Source organism: Centroberyx gerrardi, chromosome 24 (assembly GCF_048128805.1).
Source record: "Centroberyx gerrardi isolate f3 chromosome 24, fCenGer3.hap1.cur.20231027, whole genome shotgun sequence".
Lineage (NCBI taxonomy): Eukaryota > Metazoa > Chordata > Actinopteri > Beryciformes > Berycidae > Centroberyx > Centroberyx gerrardi.
This window is the reverse complement of record NC_136020.1, coordinates 12,016,436-12,036,610: the sequence shown is the minus strand read 5'-3', so window position 1 is coordinate 12,036,610 and position 20,175 is coordinate 12,016,436. Positions and strand designations below refer to the sequence as shown.

General features: G+C 41.0%; 1 protein-coding gene across 2 annotated transcripts in view; it reads left to right on the top strand.

Annotated features, from left to right (window-relative positions):
- The window catches only part of wnk1b (WNK lysine deficient protein kinase 1b), a 117,569-nt gene that overhangs the window by 72,868 nt on the left and 24,526 nt on the right, over positions 1 to 20,175 (top strand). For both annotated transcript variants that reach the window (XM_078281858.1, XM_078281859.1), the window contains exons 7-13: positions 1,154 to 1,293; positions 1,414 to 1,493; positions 1,697 to 1,966; positions 2,397 to 2,466; positions 2,690 to 2,883; positions 15,291 to 15,380; positions 16,971 to 17,048. In XM_078281858.1, the coding sequence (XP_078137984.1) occupies positions 1,154 to 1,293; positions 1,414 to 1,493; positions 1,697 to 1,966; positions 2,397 to 2,466; positions 2,690 to 2,883; positions 15,291 to 15,380; positions 16,971 to 17,048 (922 nt within the window). The remainder of the gene's footprint in view (positions 1 to 1,153; positions 1,294 to 1,413; positions 1,494 to 1,696; positions 1,967 to 2,396; positions 2,467 to 2,689; positions 2,884 to 15,290; positions 15,381 to 16,970; positions 17,049 to 20,175) is intronic.

The following is a 20,175-nucleotide window of genomic DNA, read 5'->3' as shown; positions in this document are numbered from 1 at the left end:
ATTTCTGCATGATATCCACCTGTCTGCCAACTAAACCACCTAACCAGGAACTCTTAAGCTTTTCCAGGCCAGGACCCAAACCCCAAACCCAGTGTTTCTTCACTGCTGGACCTTGGCTAATTACTTTTAGCAGTTATATTTTAAACATTTAAATTACATTCTTATCCAAAGGGACTTACAATGAGTGCAACAGTAGAAACCTTAAATTCCTAGATCGAGAATCAGAGCCACAACATCCAGATACACCCAGATGACAAACATTAATTAAATCATGCTACATTTTTCATGATTTCATTAGCTCAGCATCATCTGATTCATAGTTATGTGAAGGATTGTATGACTGGCATTGTGGCTTCAATTATTCTTTAATACAAGTTTGACAAGTATTAGTTGTGGCTTCTGTTTCTCTCTCACACACACACACGCACACACACATACTGACACACACACACACACACACACACAGTATTCATCTATAAACATTTGAAAACATTCAGCTTATCAGTTAAAACCTGTGCATTTGTTTACAACTAGCGAGTATTTTGGCTAGGGAAGAAAAAAGAATCTGGCGTTCAACTTCTGTTTAGTTGCAGAGTGGTGTCTTCTGATTGGTGGCCTCTCTTCCAAATCCAATAATAGTTCACCATCAGTCACTTTTTTTTAGCAGAGGACTGCTGATTATTTTCATCTCACCACCAAGAACCATCTCTAGGTCCCAGTCCACAGATTGAATAACACTGTTAAGTGTATGTGGAAGGGTGTACTGGGGCTAAATGTGGCCAACATGTTGTGTTTTAATGAAATACCATGTCTGTCTTATTATCTTATCAACTGGAATCCAGCTGACAGGGCACTGCTGGTTATGGATAAACCTTATTATCATTAAACAGTCAATCAAGTAGTAAATCCGCCTCTCCCCCTTTACCCCACCCCTCTCTCTTTTTCTTCTTCTCCATCTCTTTCATCTGTCTCCAGGTATGTTACAACAATATTGCCTAACCATGCAAAGAGGAAAATGCTGTTAACTTTTTATGTTGTTTTCTTATATATGCTCCCTCTTTCCCCATCAGTACATCTCTCTGCCTCTTCCCTCTCACCCTTCCGCTCTCCTCTCTTATCTAACTATCTATCTTTCTGTCTGTTTTTTCTCTAGGTATGCTATAAAGATCCTGTTGAACCATGCGTTCTTCCAGGAGGAGACAGGAGTCAGGGTAGAGCTGGCAGAGGAGGATGATGGGGAGATGATCGCTATCAAACTCTGGCTCAGGATAGAAGACGTCAAGAAGCTCAAAGGCAAGGAACAATTCATTTTTTGTATGATTCATGTAAATATGGAAGGAATGGAACTGAACTTATTATTCCCAAGGAAATCCTTCAACAGCTGACTGACCAATAAACTGTGTTTGTTTTTAGGCAAATACAAGGACAACGAAGCCATCGAGTTCTCCTTCGACCTGAACAAGGACGTCCCTGAAGATGTGGCCCAGGAAATGGTACACAGGGAGGAGGGGAGGGATGAACGGAGAGATGGATAGGGGAGAGGGGGAGGAGGGAGGGATTGAGGGAGGAATTTTATAGAGAGTGATCAATTGAGAATAGGAAAGGAGTGATTAAGGGATTGATGGGGTGGACATGGGGGATATTTATTGAAGGGGGTATATATGTGTGTGTGTGTGACTCTACTTCCACCCTTTAGGTTGAGTCTGGCTATGTTGCCGAGGGCGACCATAAGACCATGGCCAAGGCTATCAAGGACCGTGTGTCTCTGATCCGGAGGAAGAGAGAACAGAGACAGCTGGTACGAGAGGAACAGGAGAAGAGACGACTAGAGCTGGAACAACAACAGCAACAACAGCAACAACAGCAACAGCAACAGCAACAACAGCAACAGCAACAACAGCAACAACAACAACAGCAACAACAACAACAGCAACAACAAGAGACACTCAAACCTTCACACACACAGGTTGGTTAGTTAGGTAGTATGTTTGGAAGTTTATAAGATCAGTTGTTAATTTGTCATTCAGTTGTCATTCAGTAAGTCTTGTAAGTGAGATCGACTGGTTGTTAGACTATTGGATTAATTGGATTGGAGTTAATTAGTATGTTTGTAAGATTGATTGGTTGGTATAGTGTGTTAGTCTGCTGGACTAACACTTTTTAGATAGTTTTGTTAGTGTATTAATTTTTTTTTGTATTAATTTTGCTTTTAAAATATATATACTGTATATGAATGCAGAAAAGAAATCCTTAGCCATTAGAAACATTTCGGCACTGCTGGTTCTACACATCAAAAATAGCTTTTCTAACCTTTGAAATTGGAGTTTTTTTCCCTTCCTTTAGTTTCCCTTAGTTTGACCATAGCTTGTGTTTGTTCCTTGTGTTCCCATGTCCAGGCAGAGGCAGAGGAAACTGAAGCGGACCAGCAGCAGCTTCACTATCAGCAGACCAACCTCTCACACACATGTAAGACATATCGTACTGCTCTTTAGAAATTCAGTAAAACACTCCATCACCATATTCCACACAGTTTTTTTTCTCTGCATATCCTTCCATGTAGTAGAATAAGAAGGGACAGGAGAAAAGGTTACCATCCTGAGACCTAAACAGATATCTCTCTCTCTTTGTCTCCCTCTCTCTGTCTCTCCCTCTCCCTCTCCCTCCCTCTCTCTCTCCCTCCCTCTCTCAGCTGAAGGAGGTTTGGACAGCGGCCAGGGTTCCTCAGTTTTCTCCTCTGAAGCCCCCCACCTGGGTCAGCTGACCATGTCGTACAGCTGCCCCCCCTCCTCCCAGCCCCCTCCCCAGCCCCAGCCCCCCTACCCCTCCACCCCCTCAGCCGTCCCACAGCAGCACCCGGCCTACCCCCAGCCGCCGCAGCCAATGGTGAGTGGTGATGTCATCAGCATGAGGCAGTATATGTTTGTATGTGTTTTGGATGCACTATCATGAAGGATGGGTCATGTTTAACGCATCTGTGAGTGTGTGTTTTTTAACAACACCCCCATTCGTGTTACATTTCTCTACAACTACACTCACAGATGTGTTGAAAATGACTCCCCAGTTTGAAGTGACTGTTTTGGAGTGGGAATGAGTTTGCAGTGTGTGTGACTTGTGGGTGTGTGTTGAACTAAATGCACAAGAGCATGCTGGTTTTTTTGGAGATGAGCACCTTTGACCTGAAGAAGAGGAGTACCAGCAGGTATTTGATATTTTCCAACCAGGCGTGTGAACTAGTGCAGAGAGAAACCAACACATTTGAGAACAACACAATCTTCTCTCCTTCCTCTTATTCTCAACAGTCAGTCTGTCAGCACATCTCTCGTCCAGTCGGTCAGTCATTAAGTTGTCAGTCAGTCAGATATTCAGTCCATCAGTCAATCAGTCAGTAAGTCAACCAGTCAGTCAGTCGATCTGTTACACAGCCAGTTAGTTAGCCATCCAGCCAGTCAACCACTCACTCACTTAGTCTGCCAGCTAGCCAGTCAGCCAGTTTCTGGAGTATTTCATCCTGGATGTCTGTCAGTCACTCTCTCTTCAGCCTCCCACATGTCATGCATCTCTCCTTCCCTCAATCCCTCCATCCTATCAACCAGTCCCTTCTTCCTCTCTCCTTTCCTCAATCCTCCTACTGTATGTTACCATCCATTCCCCTCTTTACACAGTTTTTGTGACTTTGTATTTTTATTTGGTTATTGTTATTTTTGTTGTAGTTGTTATTTTGTTTTGTATGTTATTTTCCATTGTTTTCATATTATTTTCAACTTGTTTTGTACATTGATTGCTGGGCATATTTCCTGGGACACACATCAACCCCATGCATTTTACTTTGCTCATGCAAAAGCGTCACACTGAGTGGATTATGCCAACAAGCGTAAAATGATGTGTGTGAGATCTTTGAGTAAAGTGGAACTTTGTCCCTCACATGCCACCTTTTGGCATTTTGGTGACCTATTTCAATAAATTGTATTCAGTTTATTCAGTTATTTCAAACAACATTTATTAGGGCATTTTCTTTTCAAAAACATTTATTGAAGTTACTTGTAAACGTGTAATTAAGTTACCTCATTCATTACATTATTTCGGTGAGGTGAAATGTCCTGGGAGTGATGTTAATATCCATGCAGTCTGCTCAGCGTTTTGTTTTTGCTCTATATGAAGGGTTTGAAAGTGAAGACATTCACCATTTGAATTTACACTTACAAACTTATTTCTGGCTCAAAATAAAACTCACTTAAAGGATAAGGCTGGTGTTTTTTAATGCATTGCTTACCATCAACAAATCCTGTGAAAATAACAAAATCAGCAATGATTTTGTTTTGCCAACAAGTCTCGTCCATGTAGCCGGTGCCCAATGCAGCCATGTCCCAGCAGCCATAGAACTCCATTGTATTAAAAAAACGATTAAAAACACGTCAAAGAGCCATGCCGTTGCTCTGGGCAACATATTTCATCATCGCGATGCACCGGGCCAGCCGACGTTTTCCTCAAACAACTTAATAAGCCGGCTGTAAACACGTTTGCGATCTCAGGAAAGTAGTTCCATAGCAACGAAAATAGTCCCCGGCATAATGAAGAATTTGTTCCCATTTGAATTTGATTTGGTAATAACTACAACAGCCTGACTTTTCGTGGTAACAGTTAGCGATTTTTAAAATTGAAACTATGTCTTTGTGAGCTGTATTTCAAGGTTTTTAGCTTACAATTGGAGCCAATGACTTCCAGGTTGACGGCTAAAAACGGTACGTGGGAAGTCAGAAAGTAACGGGAGTAGAGCAAACGCATTGTTGATTTTGTTATTTTCATAGGATTTGTTGACGGTAAGCAATGCATTAAAAAACACCAGCCTTATCCTTTAAGTTATTAGCAATCTTAACATGCTCGCTTGCAAAATAGTGACAGCGGAGAAAATGTTCATCTGCATTGTTTAAATATGCAGCAATCAAGATCAGGTAACAGTTTTTTCTCCAAAATTGATATATAGTATTTGCAAAGAAAACCCTTCATTTGTTGCTGTTTATTTGTCTGCTTATTCATTGTTTGTTATCTATTGTCTGTTATCATCACAATGTTGACTGAGTTCATTGTGTTGGTGTATGAATCAGCTTGGTTCTGTTGTAGTCTGGTGTTATCAGGCCTTCAGCAGGGTCTAATACTCTCTAATGGCCCGGGGAAATCTTGTTCTTTTCTTAACTTCTATTCATCCAGCGAGGGGTTGCTGAGCCTACATGCTGTTTTTCAGCAACAGCTTGCTTCACACTCACACAGTTACTCACATTCACCCCGGGGAAGTGCAAGACCCTTATGCAAGAGCACCTTATCCATAGTCATTGAGGGAGGGGAGAGAATTTCTCATTTACTTTCTTTCTTTCTAATTTACTCTTACTTTCTAATTTCTGGCCAAGTCTGCTTCTCTAACTTTTAGGCTACCACCACTCACACTGATTGATTCATTGATTCATGTTCAATTAGATAATCATTCAATTTGTTCACTTTCCATGCTCTTAATAATATAATAATGCACCAAATGTCCCTTATATACCTCTGGCCTGCTCAAATGGTTACAGTCTATTTCTGTCACAGAAATAGAACATTAATACCTTTAGAAAGTGTGCAATGTTTTTTTTTTCTTTTGAAACTGCGCAGATCATTTCTCTTCAAGCTTATTTCCTGATCAAAGTCCACTTCTTAGAGCCGGCAGATACTGTGTATCAAGCCGACGTCTAAGAAAGAGAACATTAATGTTTAGCCAGGATGTGTCTCAGACACACTTCAGTCCACAGCTCTCCTCTTGAGATGCTCCTGGTGTTTCTGAGCATCAGCAGTTTGCTGCCAGAACACACCACAGGGTGTGTTCTGGTCAAAGCCATGATGGGCTGATCTGCTATGAGTCACTGGCTGCAGGCAGGCTCAGTTTAATCTACTAGACAGTGTTATTAGGCCTGCGGGTCTCAAAGGCTGATTTGGACCCAAAGGGGAGTCATGGGAAGATTAAAACAGTTTTCCAACATCATTATGAAGTAATTACTATCAAAAGCTACTGTCTGTGATGTTGTTTTCCATAGTCCATGCAATGTAAAGCAGTCTAGAAGATAACAAGATTTTAGGCTCTAAAAAACACCAGAAGCTTTTCATGTAAATTTTGCACCACAAAAAAAGGCGTCTGGGTCCCTAGGGGGAAAACACAATTGACTGCCATTTTAGGCAACATGTTTACTCACACAGTGCCATGACAACAATGTTTTTTAGTCAAGCCAAGAACAAAGTAACCCTTTAACTGTTTTAGCAAATCCACCTTATTCAGAGATCATTCAAAAAACAGTCCGTGCTAAATAATTTGATATCAAAATAATATATTGATGGAATGTCAGTATTGATCATTCAATATTGATATGATTTAAAGTAAAACTACAGGTTATCTTTATGATATATTAATAAAGCTGTGTAGATGACACTGCTGTACTATACTGTATAATATATAATCAACTTTTTTTCTGAAAAACTGCCTTAGTTTTCCTAAGCAAATTGTAGATGCTGTCCTTAAGTACTTCAGAACTACTTTCTGTATAGATCAGCTTGGTTCAGCTTCTTAAGTAGCTACTCCAAGATCACTTTCCTGCATTATAATTCTCCCCTTTCAAATGATATTATTGTTTAATTTTATTTGCATTTTGTATTAAATTATATCTACTAGATACTTTGCTGCAGTCCTTTCTTTTGTTATTCTTTCATTCTGTTCTAGTCTGTCTTTCTTTTCATTTGCTCTGTTGTTTTTGTCTCTGTAATGTATGTATCTGCTCACAAGTTGATTCATATTTTTTGTGTTATCATATTTTTTTGCGTTGTTATACATCTCTAACTGTAAGATATAGAACATGTACATCCAAAAGGTTTCATTTCAAAAAGATATTCACTATTGGGAAAATTGCAACAATTACTTAAATGCTGGAAGCATTAAATGGAAATTTCCTATTGAATATTGTTGAACTTTAGTTATTTATTCTGAGCCCTTTAGAAGATGTAATCATGTTTGTTTGTTCTTTTTAATTTTATTATTGAACACTGAACATTGAATAACATTTGGAATATTTTGGAATGAAACCATTCTTTTGTATTTTGTTCTGGTTGTGTGTCAGACGGTATTTGTCTTCCCTTTTACACTATTAATTTATTTGTTTAGTTTTTGTTTATGTGTTCTTTGGTTGTGTTGTCATTTTACTATTGTTGTTTGCTATGTTCAGTTAAATTGTTTTGTAGTTTTGTGTTTCAGTTTGTGTGTTTCCCTCCCCTCCCTGCCTGCAGCCCGCCTTCCGCCGTCGTCGAAGTCGTAGCATGTCCGTTTGCGTCCCCTCCTCCTCCTCCTCCTACTCCTTTCCCCATGCTCCTCCGCTCCTGGCCATTCCTCCAAAGCAGCCCTCCACCCCTCCTCCAGACCTCCTCTCCTCCTCCTACACCACCACCTCCCCCTGCATTCCTCTCGCAGCCGAGAGGGACACGTTCGCGGGGCGTCTCTCCAAGGCCCTGGAGACAGTCCTGCCCCTTCACTCGGCCTCCTCTCTGCCCCGGGCCAGGCAGCGGAGGGCCAGCCTACCTGCCCTCTTCTCCACCCCTGTAGGTTCACAACCTCTGCCTCCAGAGAACCAGGGAGGGAGAGGAGAGAGAAAGATGGGGGATAGGGGCTATCACTGGTGTCTGGAAATGTGTAATGGAGATGAAGATAGGTTTATGATAACTAGAGACCTACGTTTAAAAGTAGTTGCCAATAATTCTTACTGGTCATCTTAACCTACTTTGAATATCAGTTGGTTGGGTTTGCTGCATCAGGACAATTCAGATAATGCAACATAAGTTACAAAAAAACGTACACTAAATTGTCTTTCAAATACTTTGTCTACGTCTAAACTTTCTGGCAAATTAAAGTGATGAACACATCAGCTTCTTTTACTGGGGCTGGCAAGGATTAAACCATAAAACACAATAAAAAAAAATTGTGCCAAGAACAAGAACATTGTGTAGATGTACTTAAAGTTAAAATTTATAGCACCCCACCCATCTAGCACCAAGGTAGAATAACACAAATTTTAACAAGTTTTAACCAATACTATTTGGCCCAGGTGTGACTGTAGATTATAAAATATAGTAGGCCATAAGAGCCAGACACAGTAATGTGCAAGACATTCAAGTTCAAGTCTAAAGTCTCAAATAGATGCATCATGATTTTAAGTTGTCCTGAGAATAGTAAGGGTTGATGAAAGCATAGATAAGTTCAAATATGCCTGTTTTTGAGTGTTAGGACCTGCATCTTATCAAGTTTGAACATGTTCCCCAACACTGACAAAATAAAACTATATTATTTTAGGATGTGTACTTTTTTCAAAAATGATTATCAATTGATGAAAATGAAAAATTTCGCAGTTGCTGAACAACTTGTCGACAATGTTTTCCAGTGACTTACTGTACCTTGGAATGTTGCTGTCTCTAAGGTCAGTAAGAGGTAAGGAGTAATGAGAGAGAACATTAAATTAAAACATTTCTCTGTATCATGCATTGAGGAATCCCAGTATCATAGCATATTGAAATGTCATTGATTTTAATTTCAGAGTCCCTTTTACATCTACCAGTGATTTGTCCTAATTAGTGAATGGCACAGATTGAATGAACGGCTTGTCAATGAAACTGCTTAGCTCATTACATTACCCATGCTGACGCAAAGTAGTTGTTTGTCACAGCTTTGTACACCAATATGGAGCTAAACCAAAAGCGCATAAACAACCACGCAGAATCTGAAAATCTAATTTATTTACCAATTAGTTGAAAGGGTAGATGTACACTAGAAAATATCTTGAACTGATCAAAAATTACCTTCCCAGCCTTATTTCTAGTATATTGATATATCTGTCCGTCCCATTGCTCACATATTCTTTATTTCCTAGTTATTCAAACAATGCTGGGATCATGTAAAATACAAACAAGTTCTCTTGAAACAACCATAATTTGTCTGGGGCAACATAATAGGATGACTTGAAATCTAATCATGCAATATTAAATCAGTGGAAAAAATCCTACCTCAGAGTTTCTTCTTAAGGCATTTAAGGGCTACTTTGATCTTGATAACAGCTGAGATGGCAACTATGCAGGAAATCTTGTTTGTTCAATCTTGTTGTTTTTTCAGACACCTGTGCGAGTCTCTGTTTTTTCCCATCGTTGTATCCATCCTCTCTCTGCCTCGAGCAGATCACCCTGTGTTCTCATTAAATACAGATTGACTGGTCTGACCCTTAACTTTGCTCTGTGGTTCAAGTAGCTGCTATAATGTGCATCTGCTATCAGGAAAAATACACGTTACAGCCAGAATTTTCAAAATTGTCATTTTCACAATGATATCACTACAAACCTTTGGGCTTGATAACATCATATCCAAAATATGCAGAAATAATTGAGAATGAATGGGATAACATCTCAGGATATTTACCAAACACAGTCCTCCATATTAGACCAGATATTCTACCTCATCTCGCCCTCAGTTGTTTACTAAATACTTGAACATTTTGTTATGTTAGTTTGCCTCAGCGCTTCCCCAGATTGAAACAACAGTGTATTGTGCTATGATGTGGCTCAATTGGTCACAAGAGAACTCTTTTAATTGTATTTTTGTGTGTTACACTGTATTCTGGTTATTCTGGTCACTATTCTGGTCACTAATTCCTTATTATCATATCATATTTAAAAAAAGGATAAGGAAAACATGAAGTACATTTCTATATCTCCCTGTTGTTCACATGTTCAGCATCTCCTAATTCCAAGCTGCAATCCAACTACATAGTGAGGAGGTTCAAATTCTGCAAGGGAAACCTATAACAAAAGACAGTTTTCCTGATTGCAGATGCATCAGGATTTTGTTGAGCTTAGAGCATTTGGTCTTTGTCCTCTCCGTATTTAATACCCGACTCTCCGTCTACCTGTAAGCTATCAGTGTGTCTCCCACCTTTACCTACTGTCTGTCTGTCTCTCTGTGTCGTCTGTCTTGTTGGTCTTTGTGCCTTCCAGTCTGTAATTTGGTCTGTCTGCCTGTTTCACTATCTTTTTATCTTTCCATCACCATTCCCCTCATCTCTTCACTTCTTTCTACAACTTTTAGATAGTTTCTGTCTTATCTCATCCACATTCTTTATTTGTTGTGTGGAGGGAGAATGTGTCACTTTTCTCCTTATTGTTTGAAATGGTGCTCTAATTTCTCTATTTGACACTATTTTCTCCATTTCATGTTTTTTTCTCTCTTTCTCAGTCTCTTGTTCTTAAATCCATTGTATCTCATTGTCACAGCAGCAGCATTCAATGCCACACCCCTACAGCGGAGGAGCAAGCACAGGAGGAGGAGGAGGTCTCCCCGACACCCCTACTTTTTTCTTCCCCTCCATCCCTGAGCGCCCCATTTCTTTCTCTCCTCCTCCCACTGGCCCTCCAAAGGCCTACAACACCCAGCGGCGCAAGAGTACCTCCATTCTCGAGGCCCACACCCGACACTTCCAGCCTGCCTACCCTCGGTATGGGAGCAGCCTGCACCCCTTTTCTGGGCTGGAGGGTGTCGAGCCCCCCTCCCTCTACATGGTAAACCCTGGTTTTGCGGCAGCTGCCCAAAGACTCGGTGTTGGAGAACCCCTGCATCTCCCGGGACAATCTGACCCAAGTTTGTATGGATATAAGGATGTGAGAGCGGAGCAAGAGGAAGCGGTGAGGAGATTAAGCCTAAACCAAGCTGCCCTATTGGACCATTACGAAGCAATGGCGTATGGAGGATACCCAATGACTGCTCACCAGCTTGGTCACTTGAGTTTCCATCAGCAGATGCAAGCAGCGGCTGCGGCTGCTAGTCTGGGCTACGACCCTGGTCCCCCGCCTCAACCGGGGTTCTTGCACCCACACATGATGCAAAGAATCAGCACACACAGCCCGATACCTCCATCCCTGCCTCCCATGAGCGCTGGTGCCTCTGTGTCTTCTTCATTGTCTGACGGATGCTATCCTCCACCCCAACATGCCTCCCCTTCCTCCTTCCCTCTCTCCGCCCCTCCAGTGATGGCCGACACCCCGCCGCCTCCCGGAAGTGTCTTTGAATTCCATTTAGCCGCGGCTGCTGCTGCTGCAGCTGCTGCCGGCGACCCGAGCCTCTTGGCGTCCAGACTTTACCGCGCCCGCAGGAGTTCCATGGACCTCCCGCTAGAGGACAACACCGGGTCCGGTTCAGGTGGCTCTGGTTCGTACAGCCGCCTCCAGCCGGTGACAGAAGAGCTGTACACATACATCAGCCCCGAGCTCCCGTTACCTCCGGGAAGTCTTCTCCTTCACCACGGAGGAGGAGCCGCAAGGGACAGAAGCCCAGAACCTTCCAGCGACTCCTTGGCCTCCTCCGATGCAGGGGAGTTCCAGTCACCTCCTCCTCCGCCTCTCCTCCCTCCACTCGACTCCTCCTCCGCCGCTCAGTCCATCCCTCACTCGTCCTCTGTCGCGCTCTATGATTCGTCAGGGGTAGTGCTTACCACGGATCCACAGGGACATCCGCCCTCCCAGCAGAGCTTTCTCCTTCTCACCCCATCCGCTGAGCTCCCTCTTGGGGGAGCATCGTCGACTCAGCTGGGGTCTCTGATCCAGAGCGCCTGGGCCCGGCACGGAGGGGTGGTACCAGCCCAACCCGATATGACGTACCATGAGTCATTGCTGGCCATGCAGGCTGCTAACCCCGCTCTGGTACTGAGATTAGACCCCAAAAACCCACCTGGGTCAATTACTAGTTGAAATCATTTCAGTTACTTTTCAGCCGAGATCCACAAACAGCTACTGATGCATGAATTCCCAGTAATTCCTATGTTTTTCATTCTTTCTAGTCAGACTGAAAAATGGCAAGGTTTTTTTATGCTGAGATTTTTACACATATAGTCATCATACCTCTACTTTTTGAAGGCAATCAATTGACTTGATTTTATCTTCACCTTCTTGTGCACTTTGCCAGTCTTTGATTGTAAAAACAGAAATTTATTCTTAATCAACCAGCCAGAGTAGACTGATAGGAAATAATTTCATCAGTCAGTCAGGTAAAATCAATCCTTCCATGAAAAGTAACTGATTTAATCTAAAATGGTAATTTGACCCAGGGCCCCTTATACCACTCCCTATTATCTTTTATACCCTGCCAGCCCCAGCTGACCCTTATTTATCATGACGTACTATCTGATTTGGCTAGACATTTAGTTCCTGTGGTTGTGATTTTAACCCCGTCCAGCCATGTCTACACTCCAGAGAGAGTCTCATGGTCTGCCTTCATAATGTCTCACATCATTCATCCTCTGACGATGTTTACCTGCAGATTAGAATTCATGGTAATAATTAAAAATGCAAGTAAAGGGCAGGGTTTTAGTCAATACCACCTCAGTCTGGTTCAGGACAAGGCCCAGAGTGAGTCTAGGTACAACTAAGACCAGAATCTCTTTAGTTGATTCCAAGACCAACATGAGAATACTGTACTGCAAATCATTTAAAATTCGGATACACTAATGTGGCTTTATTCCCCATTAGAATACACAATATAGCCTTTATACTGCTACTGCTGTATAAAAAACTGAATAAATGAAAAGTAGAATAGGAAATTCGAGAACCATACTTGAGACTGAGACAATTCACTGTAATATGCATTTCTATCCAAAATTGTCTCAACCTTTCTCAAGAAACAATCTAAAAAATCAGCCTAAGCTGACACCAGGCTGTTCTGTGGCACAGTGTAATTGCATCTGTGCTGTTAGTCAAATAATAGTAATTATTTTGAAGGTGGCATTCTGAAGGCGGTACTCTTGAGACACTCTCTGGTGTGAAAGCTTTACATGCAGAACGTCTAAGCCCCCTCCTTTCTGTCTTTCTGTGTTGTATTTTATTTTGATTTATTTGTCCTTCTCAGTAAGTAAGATTTTGTCTGTATGTTCATATATGACTGTATATGAGAAATGTGTGTTTGTGCGGGTATACTGTGTGTGTGGTATACTTGCATTTTTGCTCGTACAAATCCAAAGTCCGTTTGGTCCTATGAAAGTAAGAGTAATTACCTAGAAAGGTGACCATCATATAGATACAAACTTATATTTTAGATCTCTAGACATAAGTTACAAATATGTTTGAAGAAAGTAATCATAGTAAGCAAGATAAAGCCATGTGACTTTGTTGATTTGTATGGACAAACACACAGAAACATACAACAAAAACCAAGGGGACTTAGACTTACCTAGCACTGTAACCATGCAGATAGACAATTCATTTGTATATTTTAGATTTTTTTCTGTTGTTTTGTGTTGTGTTGCTAAAGAGCTTGGCTTTAAGTCAGTTCTTTAATTTAGCATATTGTGTTGTCATTTCCCGCTCAGACCGGAAGTCAAGCTTCCTACTCAGGGTTCAAAGGTCACAGCTGACATTCATTAAACCCTTAGAATGCTGCCATCATCTGTGTCACCCTGCAATCAAACTTTCTTCTTAGTTTGCTCTGAACCACGTTCATTGCTCTTTCTTCTAATTTCTTCAAGCTTTGTTTCTTACCTTTCATTACCTATATTTTTATTTCATTTCATTTATTTTAATTTATTTATCTTCTATAATTTCGTACTGTGAAATTTTTTAGTGTGTTTGTGTGACTTTCTGTGAGCATTGATGGTAAAAGAAGGTAGGTAGCGTGTATGGTGCAACTATACTTGTGTAAGCTCCCACCATACTTTGTGAGGGAGAGCTTGGGGACAAGTATAAACTTGCCTACGGCCTTCTAAGGGTTCACAATAAATTGAACATAACTATTAGTCTGTTAGCTCAATTGCTGTTGTCCTGTAGTGCCATAGATTCCTCAAACAATACAGTTCAACAATAGAAGTAGAAAGTAGTTTGGAGGAAAGGTACAGCCCTGTCAGGCCCCTTACTAGGATGGGAAATTAAATATGTGGGTGGCTGCTAAGTTTGAATCCAATCAACCAGCCACTTTGACAGGTACCAACCATATTTCAGAGATTATTTTCTATAAAAGTATTTGGCTGGTAACCGTGAAAGGCGCTAACAAACTTTGGAATCCACCAGCCACTGTGTCTAGTGGAAAAAGTTAGCTTCCTGCTCTGGCCAGTACAGTAAGTGCACTAGTTTACCTTTTCTAGTAAAAAGGCATTGTACCTCTATAGTGTACATTTCTGATTGTAGTTTAGCTTTATTATATATAGGTTTGGAGCCAAAGAAGACAATGGAAAAGAAACAAGCTCAAGTTTAACAGCTCAAATAATCTTACTTCATTTTTATTCTATTTTAAACCAGTCAAACCCTGGTTAAATACTGTTTGCAAATCATTTTCAGGATGTTTTAACATACTTGGAGTACGAGATGGGTGGGGTTTAGGACAGTTCATTTAGTGCCAGGTAAGTTCTTAATCACAGAAAGTGTATATATAAAAAAGAAACTTTGTGGTAGTGATTGTATTAGGCTTTGTAGCAAACCCCACCCATCTGACATTAAAAGCATGCTAAAAGAATCAAACATGAAACAAATATTTGCAAATATTATTTTACCCAGGCCTGAAGCTAATAAATCAAAAGATGATATGTGCTGGACTGCTTTCGGAAAATACAGCACTGGTTTAATTCTTTTTTTTTTTTAAAGAAATCTTCAAATTTAAGTTTAAGGTTTATTTTAAGTTCATGTTTGCTTTCCAGATTTGTATTGCCTTTGTAAAGACCACAACCAGCTTCTGTTGTGTGCTTCGTTGACCCGTTATAACATCCACCTGTTGTCATTGCCAATCACTTAGGGCTCGACCTGCATGGAAACCTATTTAACTCACACCCTGACTAACCCCAGTACTGTGTCTGTACTGTTGTACCTGCTAGACTATAAACTGTGTGTGTTTGTATTGATGTACATATGTCTGGGTGAATAGCTATTTGTGTGTGTGTGTCCGTGTGCGTGCGTGTGTGCGTGCATCTGTGCATACACAAGATGAGAATCTAAACCAAAAAACTAGAGAGCAGCATAATAAGTACCTTGTGTTTGCACTCACATGCACAGCAGCAAGGAGCTAGAAATATGTTCTAATTGTTTCTTGTTCTCTCTCTCTCCTCTTATTGGCCATCTCTCTCTTCCTCTCTCTCTCTCTCTCTCTCTCTCTCTCTCTCGTGTTTTTCTCTTTCTCTCTCTCCTCCATCCTCTCTTTATCCTACAATACCCCCTCTCTTCCTCTCTGTCCATCTTTCTGTACTTTTTTCTTTTGGTCTCTTTCTAAGCAGCAGGTTCAGGCCCCGATCCCCCAGCCCAGTCCAGGACCCCCACTGGCACCTCCCACCTCCCAGCCAGCTCCCCCTGGGACGCCCCAGCAGGTAAGACTAGCCATAGCAACTGGAGACCCCAGTAACCACCAGTCAGTGTTTTTTCACAACCAGAGAAACATCGGCCCGCCACCAAGAAAGAATACAATAGCAAATGAAATTGCAATTGCTGCTCAATTGCTCATATATCATGATATAAATATTCAAATAAGAGTCATTTTTAAACTGCAACATCTATTGGAACTGATCCTGGAATGGACCCAGGAGTGAACCTGGGTACCAAAATTACCCCAAGCCCTAAAAAATGTACAAAATATGTACAACAAATTCTACAGGAAAGATTGGTGTCACGATTGGTGTCAACAACTGTTCTTCATCAGACTGTGAAATGACAATAGTCTCTCTCTGTATCTCTCTCTCTCTCTGCATCTCTCTGTCTATCTCTTTTTCTCTAGTGTGGAGGTTATTCACACATTTGACGTGTATACATATTCACACACTTGACGCAAACACAATTTTCACTCTTCCTCTCCCTCTCCTTCTCTCTCTTCATCTCTTTTGCTATCCCTCCCTCTTTTCTCACCATTTTAATCCCATGTTCCTGCGGTGTCAAAAGCCTCAGAAAGAGTTTGAGCAAAATGCCTCAACTCTGTTTTTATGCTTATACCATAATAAACTTTTGCTCGAGCAAGTTGGCTTTCTCTTTGAAGTCGCTGCCTTAGCTTCAAGGTAACCAGTCATAAAGTAAGATGTCCCACGGCGCTGGCGCTTTGCCTAGAGTGATACCACAGTCTTTTTGAAGGATTGTGTTGGCCCCCAGCACAAAACCTTGTTATGAACTAATGGCAGCCCTAAACTGATTTGATTGAGCATGAAATTGGATGTTAATTGGAGATCAAACGTTTTGGCTGGAATGACATGGATTTTTTTTTTTTTTTTTTTAGAAATGAGTGAAACAGTCATTTCTACATTGTTATATTTGCCATGTTTACATGAAGAGTTGTATTCCAAACTGTTATATTCCCATTTTGGAAAAAAAGCATTACCTTAAGTTCATCACTAAGTGTTGGAGGTCTTATGTTGCCTGTTATCCTTTTAAAAAGTGCAATATTATTTTTCTAATTTTGTGCTAGTAATATTTTGTAAGAGTGCTGTCACTTTGTTAAAATGGTTGATATCTCATTTTGGAACAAAACTTTTCACATGCACACAGCATTCTGGATAATGGCTTATATTCTGGTTTAGGTATTATTTAGGATAAGATATACACTGTATTTATATTTTTTATATAAATATATATATATATATATTTATCTTTCATATACCAACAACAAATCAGGAAATCAACAGAATATGAGATAAGATTGAATGTCACAGTTGGTGTTGGTATATTCCATATCTATGTATCTTATTTGGTTTTCTCATAACTGGGATTTGAGTTTATCCAGGTTATTGTAAACAGGAAATGATGCGTACCTGGGATATCACTTGGGATGTCTCAAATCAGAATGGGACATTGGTGTGCATGTCAATTGCACTCTGTATGCATTTATCTGTTTAGCTATTTACTCTCCTTCCCTCCTCTCTCTCTCTCTATCTCTCTCTCTCTCTCTCTCTCTCTCTCTCTCTCTCTTTCTGTAGGTCATTCCATCCAGTCAGTCCAGCATTACATCGGTTCAGAGCCCCTCTCACACATTGCTGCCACAGGGGTCTGCACAGGTAACACACACACACCCCTAATTGCAACATACATAAACAGCAACACTTAATAAATACATTCCTAATACAAACACAAGCTGGCGCTGGCGCCTCACACACAGGTGATTGATTCATGAGCTGTCATAACTGTCTGCATTCATCTGTGCCGACACAGACACACACACCTACCTACTTATACATACAGTAGGTATACACACTCTCTCCCACATGCACAAACACTAGTTCACGCCCCACCTAGCTTGTGTCAATAGATTCCACAGCGAAGCCAAATTAATATCTGTACAAACGCTGAATCAATTACAGTCACTGCAGTCTTTATGAATACACCTCAGGGTTTGTGTGAGTTCCAAACAACTTTGTGTTAGCGCCTGCTTCCCACACAGTCTACACTATTTGTATTTATATATGGAAACACAGATGCAAACAGAGACACACATGCGGATTCACGCACACACACGCGATAAGTTAATTAGCTCTATAGTCGTCAATAAAAACACATCAAAGCTAATGCAAGTTCTAAACAACTTTCTGCAACTTAGAAATAGACAGCTAAATTGACACATGGACAATCATACACACACACACACACACATACACAACCATTCACACACACAAAGAAAACATTGCACTACTTTTACAGTTGTCTGTGGAAACATCGTAGGGAGGCATTAACTTCAAATAGCTTCTGTAATTTATGGGCTTTCCCACACAGAGACAGGCTGAAGAAAAACTGACAAACTGTACACAAGCATATGGCGTATAGACACACACAAACTCGCACACACTGATTGATTGACTTGAAGACGACTTCATCTCTCACAATTGATCAACACATCCAGTCAATCACCCAGGCAAAAACAGTTCAATAATTAATTCAGTCTGCCATTCAGTCAGATGTCAACTAATCTGCTGTTTATTCTGCCATTCAATTCAGTCAGCCAGACATTTAGTCAGTTATCCGTTCAGTTATTTGACCAGCCAGTCATTCACTTATTCAGTATCTTCATTTTCCAATCATTCAGCCAGCTAGTTAGTCACGTTGTCAGTCAGCAACCAACCATTCAGTTTATCCAAATAGTTGTCATAGGCATATTTGTCATTCTTGGTCTTGTATCTGTATTATGTGTTAATATTGCATGTTTTAGCTTCTATTTTTTCTTTAACTTCTGCTTCTTCTTCAGCTCAATTTGTTTCTTCTATTTTTCTTTCCTTCTTTCGGCATGCTGCCTGCGTTTATCACGGGGTTTGTTTTTATGTGTGTGATTGTGTGTATGTGTTCATACATGCATACTCATATGCCTGTATGTGTATGTATGCATGTATGCTTGTATGTTTGTTTGTATATTCATATTTTTTATGTGTGATTGTATGCACATATGTGTGTGTGTGTGTGTGTGTGTGTGTGTGTGTGTGTGTGTGTGTGTAGTTTTGTGACCTCAGTCCATCTCCCAGTATAGAACACCTCTATCTTCTCTACCAGGCTGCTCATATAGCTCTGGTTCAGGTAGAATTGTGTGGGTGTGGATGTAGGTAACTGTGTCCATATGTGTGTGTGTGTGTGTGTGTGTGTGTGTGTGTGTGTGTGTGTTCATGTGTGCATGTGCATCTGACTGAGTAATTGTGTGCATAATCATAACCTATGTGTTGTGAATCTGTTTAACATGAAGTAGAATATTTCTGGAAGAATCTGTTGCCCCTCCTCTTGTTTTTGTCCTGTTCGAGTGTAGATCTGCCGTGTGTTGATGCCCGTTGTTAGCAGTGTCCCTTTGTTCACCCCAGATGCCCCAACTAACCATTTGATCAAAAGCATGGGTCTCAATTACATGGGCAAATTTTTAGGAAATGAAGATGGGTAATATTGCTTCAGGAATAAGAATTGATAAACTCCACAAGGTGAATGTGGATAACAGCAGGGTGTTTAAAACAAAAGTATCTTGAAATGTTTGTAGTGTGTGAAGGTGTTGTCCACACTTGTGTATGTCCACTATTTTCAGTGCTGAATTTTCCTCAGGACAGTATATGGTAGTGCTTTGTAAAAAATTCTCATCCCATGATCTATATGCCACTCCCATCTACATTGCCTCCAAATGTGTATCATGACTTAAGTCATCGATTCACTGGGCAATTTTTTGGACAACTCTAAAGCGCAACAGAGCCCAAAGACTTGCCTCAGCACCATTACTTAAATCACATAGCGACATATTTTGACAGGAAACATTTGAATAGATTTTTGGCCCTGTGTCTCAGTTTGTTGTCTGGTGTTGACAGTGTTGCCCATCTACATTGTGCAAAGAATTTGCTTAGTCTACCACTACCAGGTTTGCTTTGTGGTTGCATGGTCTTCCTCTGTTTCACGGACTCGTGTGTGTATTTCACATTGTCCTGTCACACGGTTTGTTGTCTAATTTCGGATGTTGTCGGTAATCGGTTTGATCTGTGTTCCAGTTGCCTTGCTGTTCTAGTTGTTTGTTGAGGTTCTCTAAGTCAGCCCACACATCTACAGTCAATACTGTCAGTATTGGCTCAGTGAGCTATGGATGGCCTTTTCTTCTTCTGGTGTCCTTGTTTTAACATGGCTTATCATGGATACTAATAAGGACCCAGAATCAAATGCTGACAGTCTGTTTCCCTCATATTCATCTCCTACTTTAGATGAATCAACAATTAAGTAAAAGACTAACTTTAGCTCGCTGTCCCAATACCAAGAGCATTGACTGTAGTTTTTCTGTGTTCATCACAACTGATCACAACTAGAAAACCTAGCTTGTTGGGTTTCTCTAACCTGTTTCTATGGCCCTCACCACCTCCCCCTCCTCTTTCTGTTCCCCCTGCTCCTCTTCCTCCTTTTGCTTCTTCTCCTCTCTCTCTTCCTCTTCTCATGCTTCCTCCTCATTTCTCTGACATTCTTCCTCCTCTTCTTCCTCTCCCCCTTTCCTCCTACCCTTCCTCTTCCTTCTCACCCCCCTCCTCATCCTCTTCCTCTCTCTGTTCTTCTCCTCCTCCTCCTCCTCTTCCCCCTTCTCTTCTTCTCCCTCCTTCTACTCCTGTTGCCCTTCCTCCTCTTCTCAGCCCAGTGCAACTCCGTCTACCTCTACTGTTTCCTTGGTGACCCTCCCTTCTCCATCGC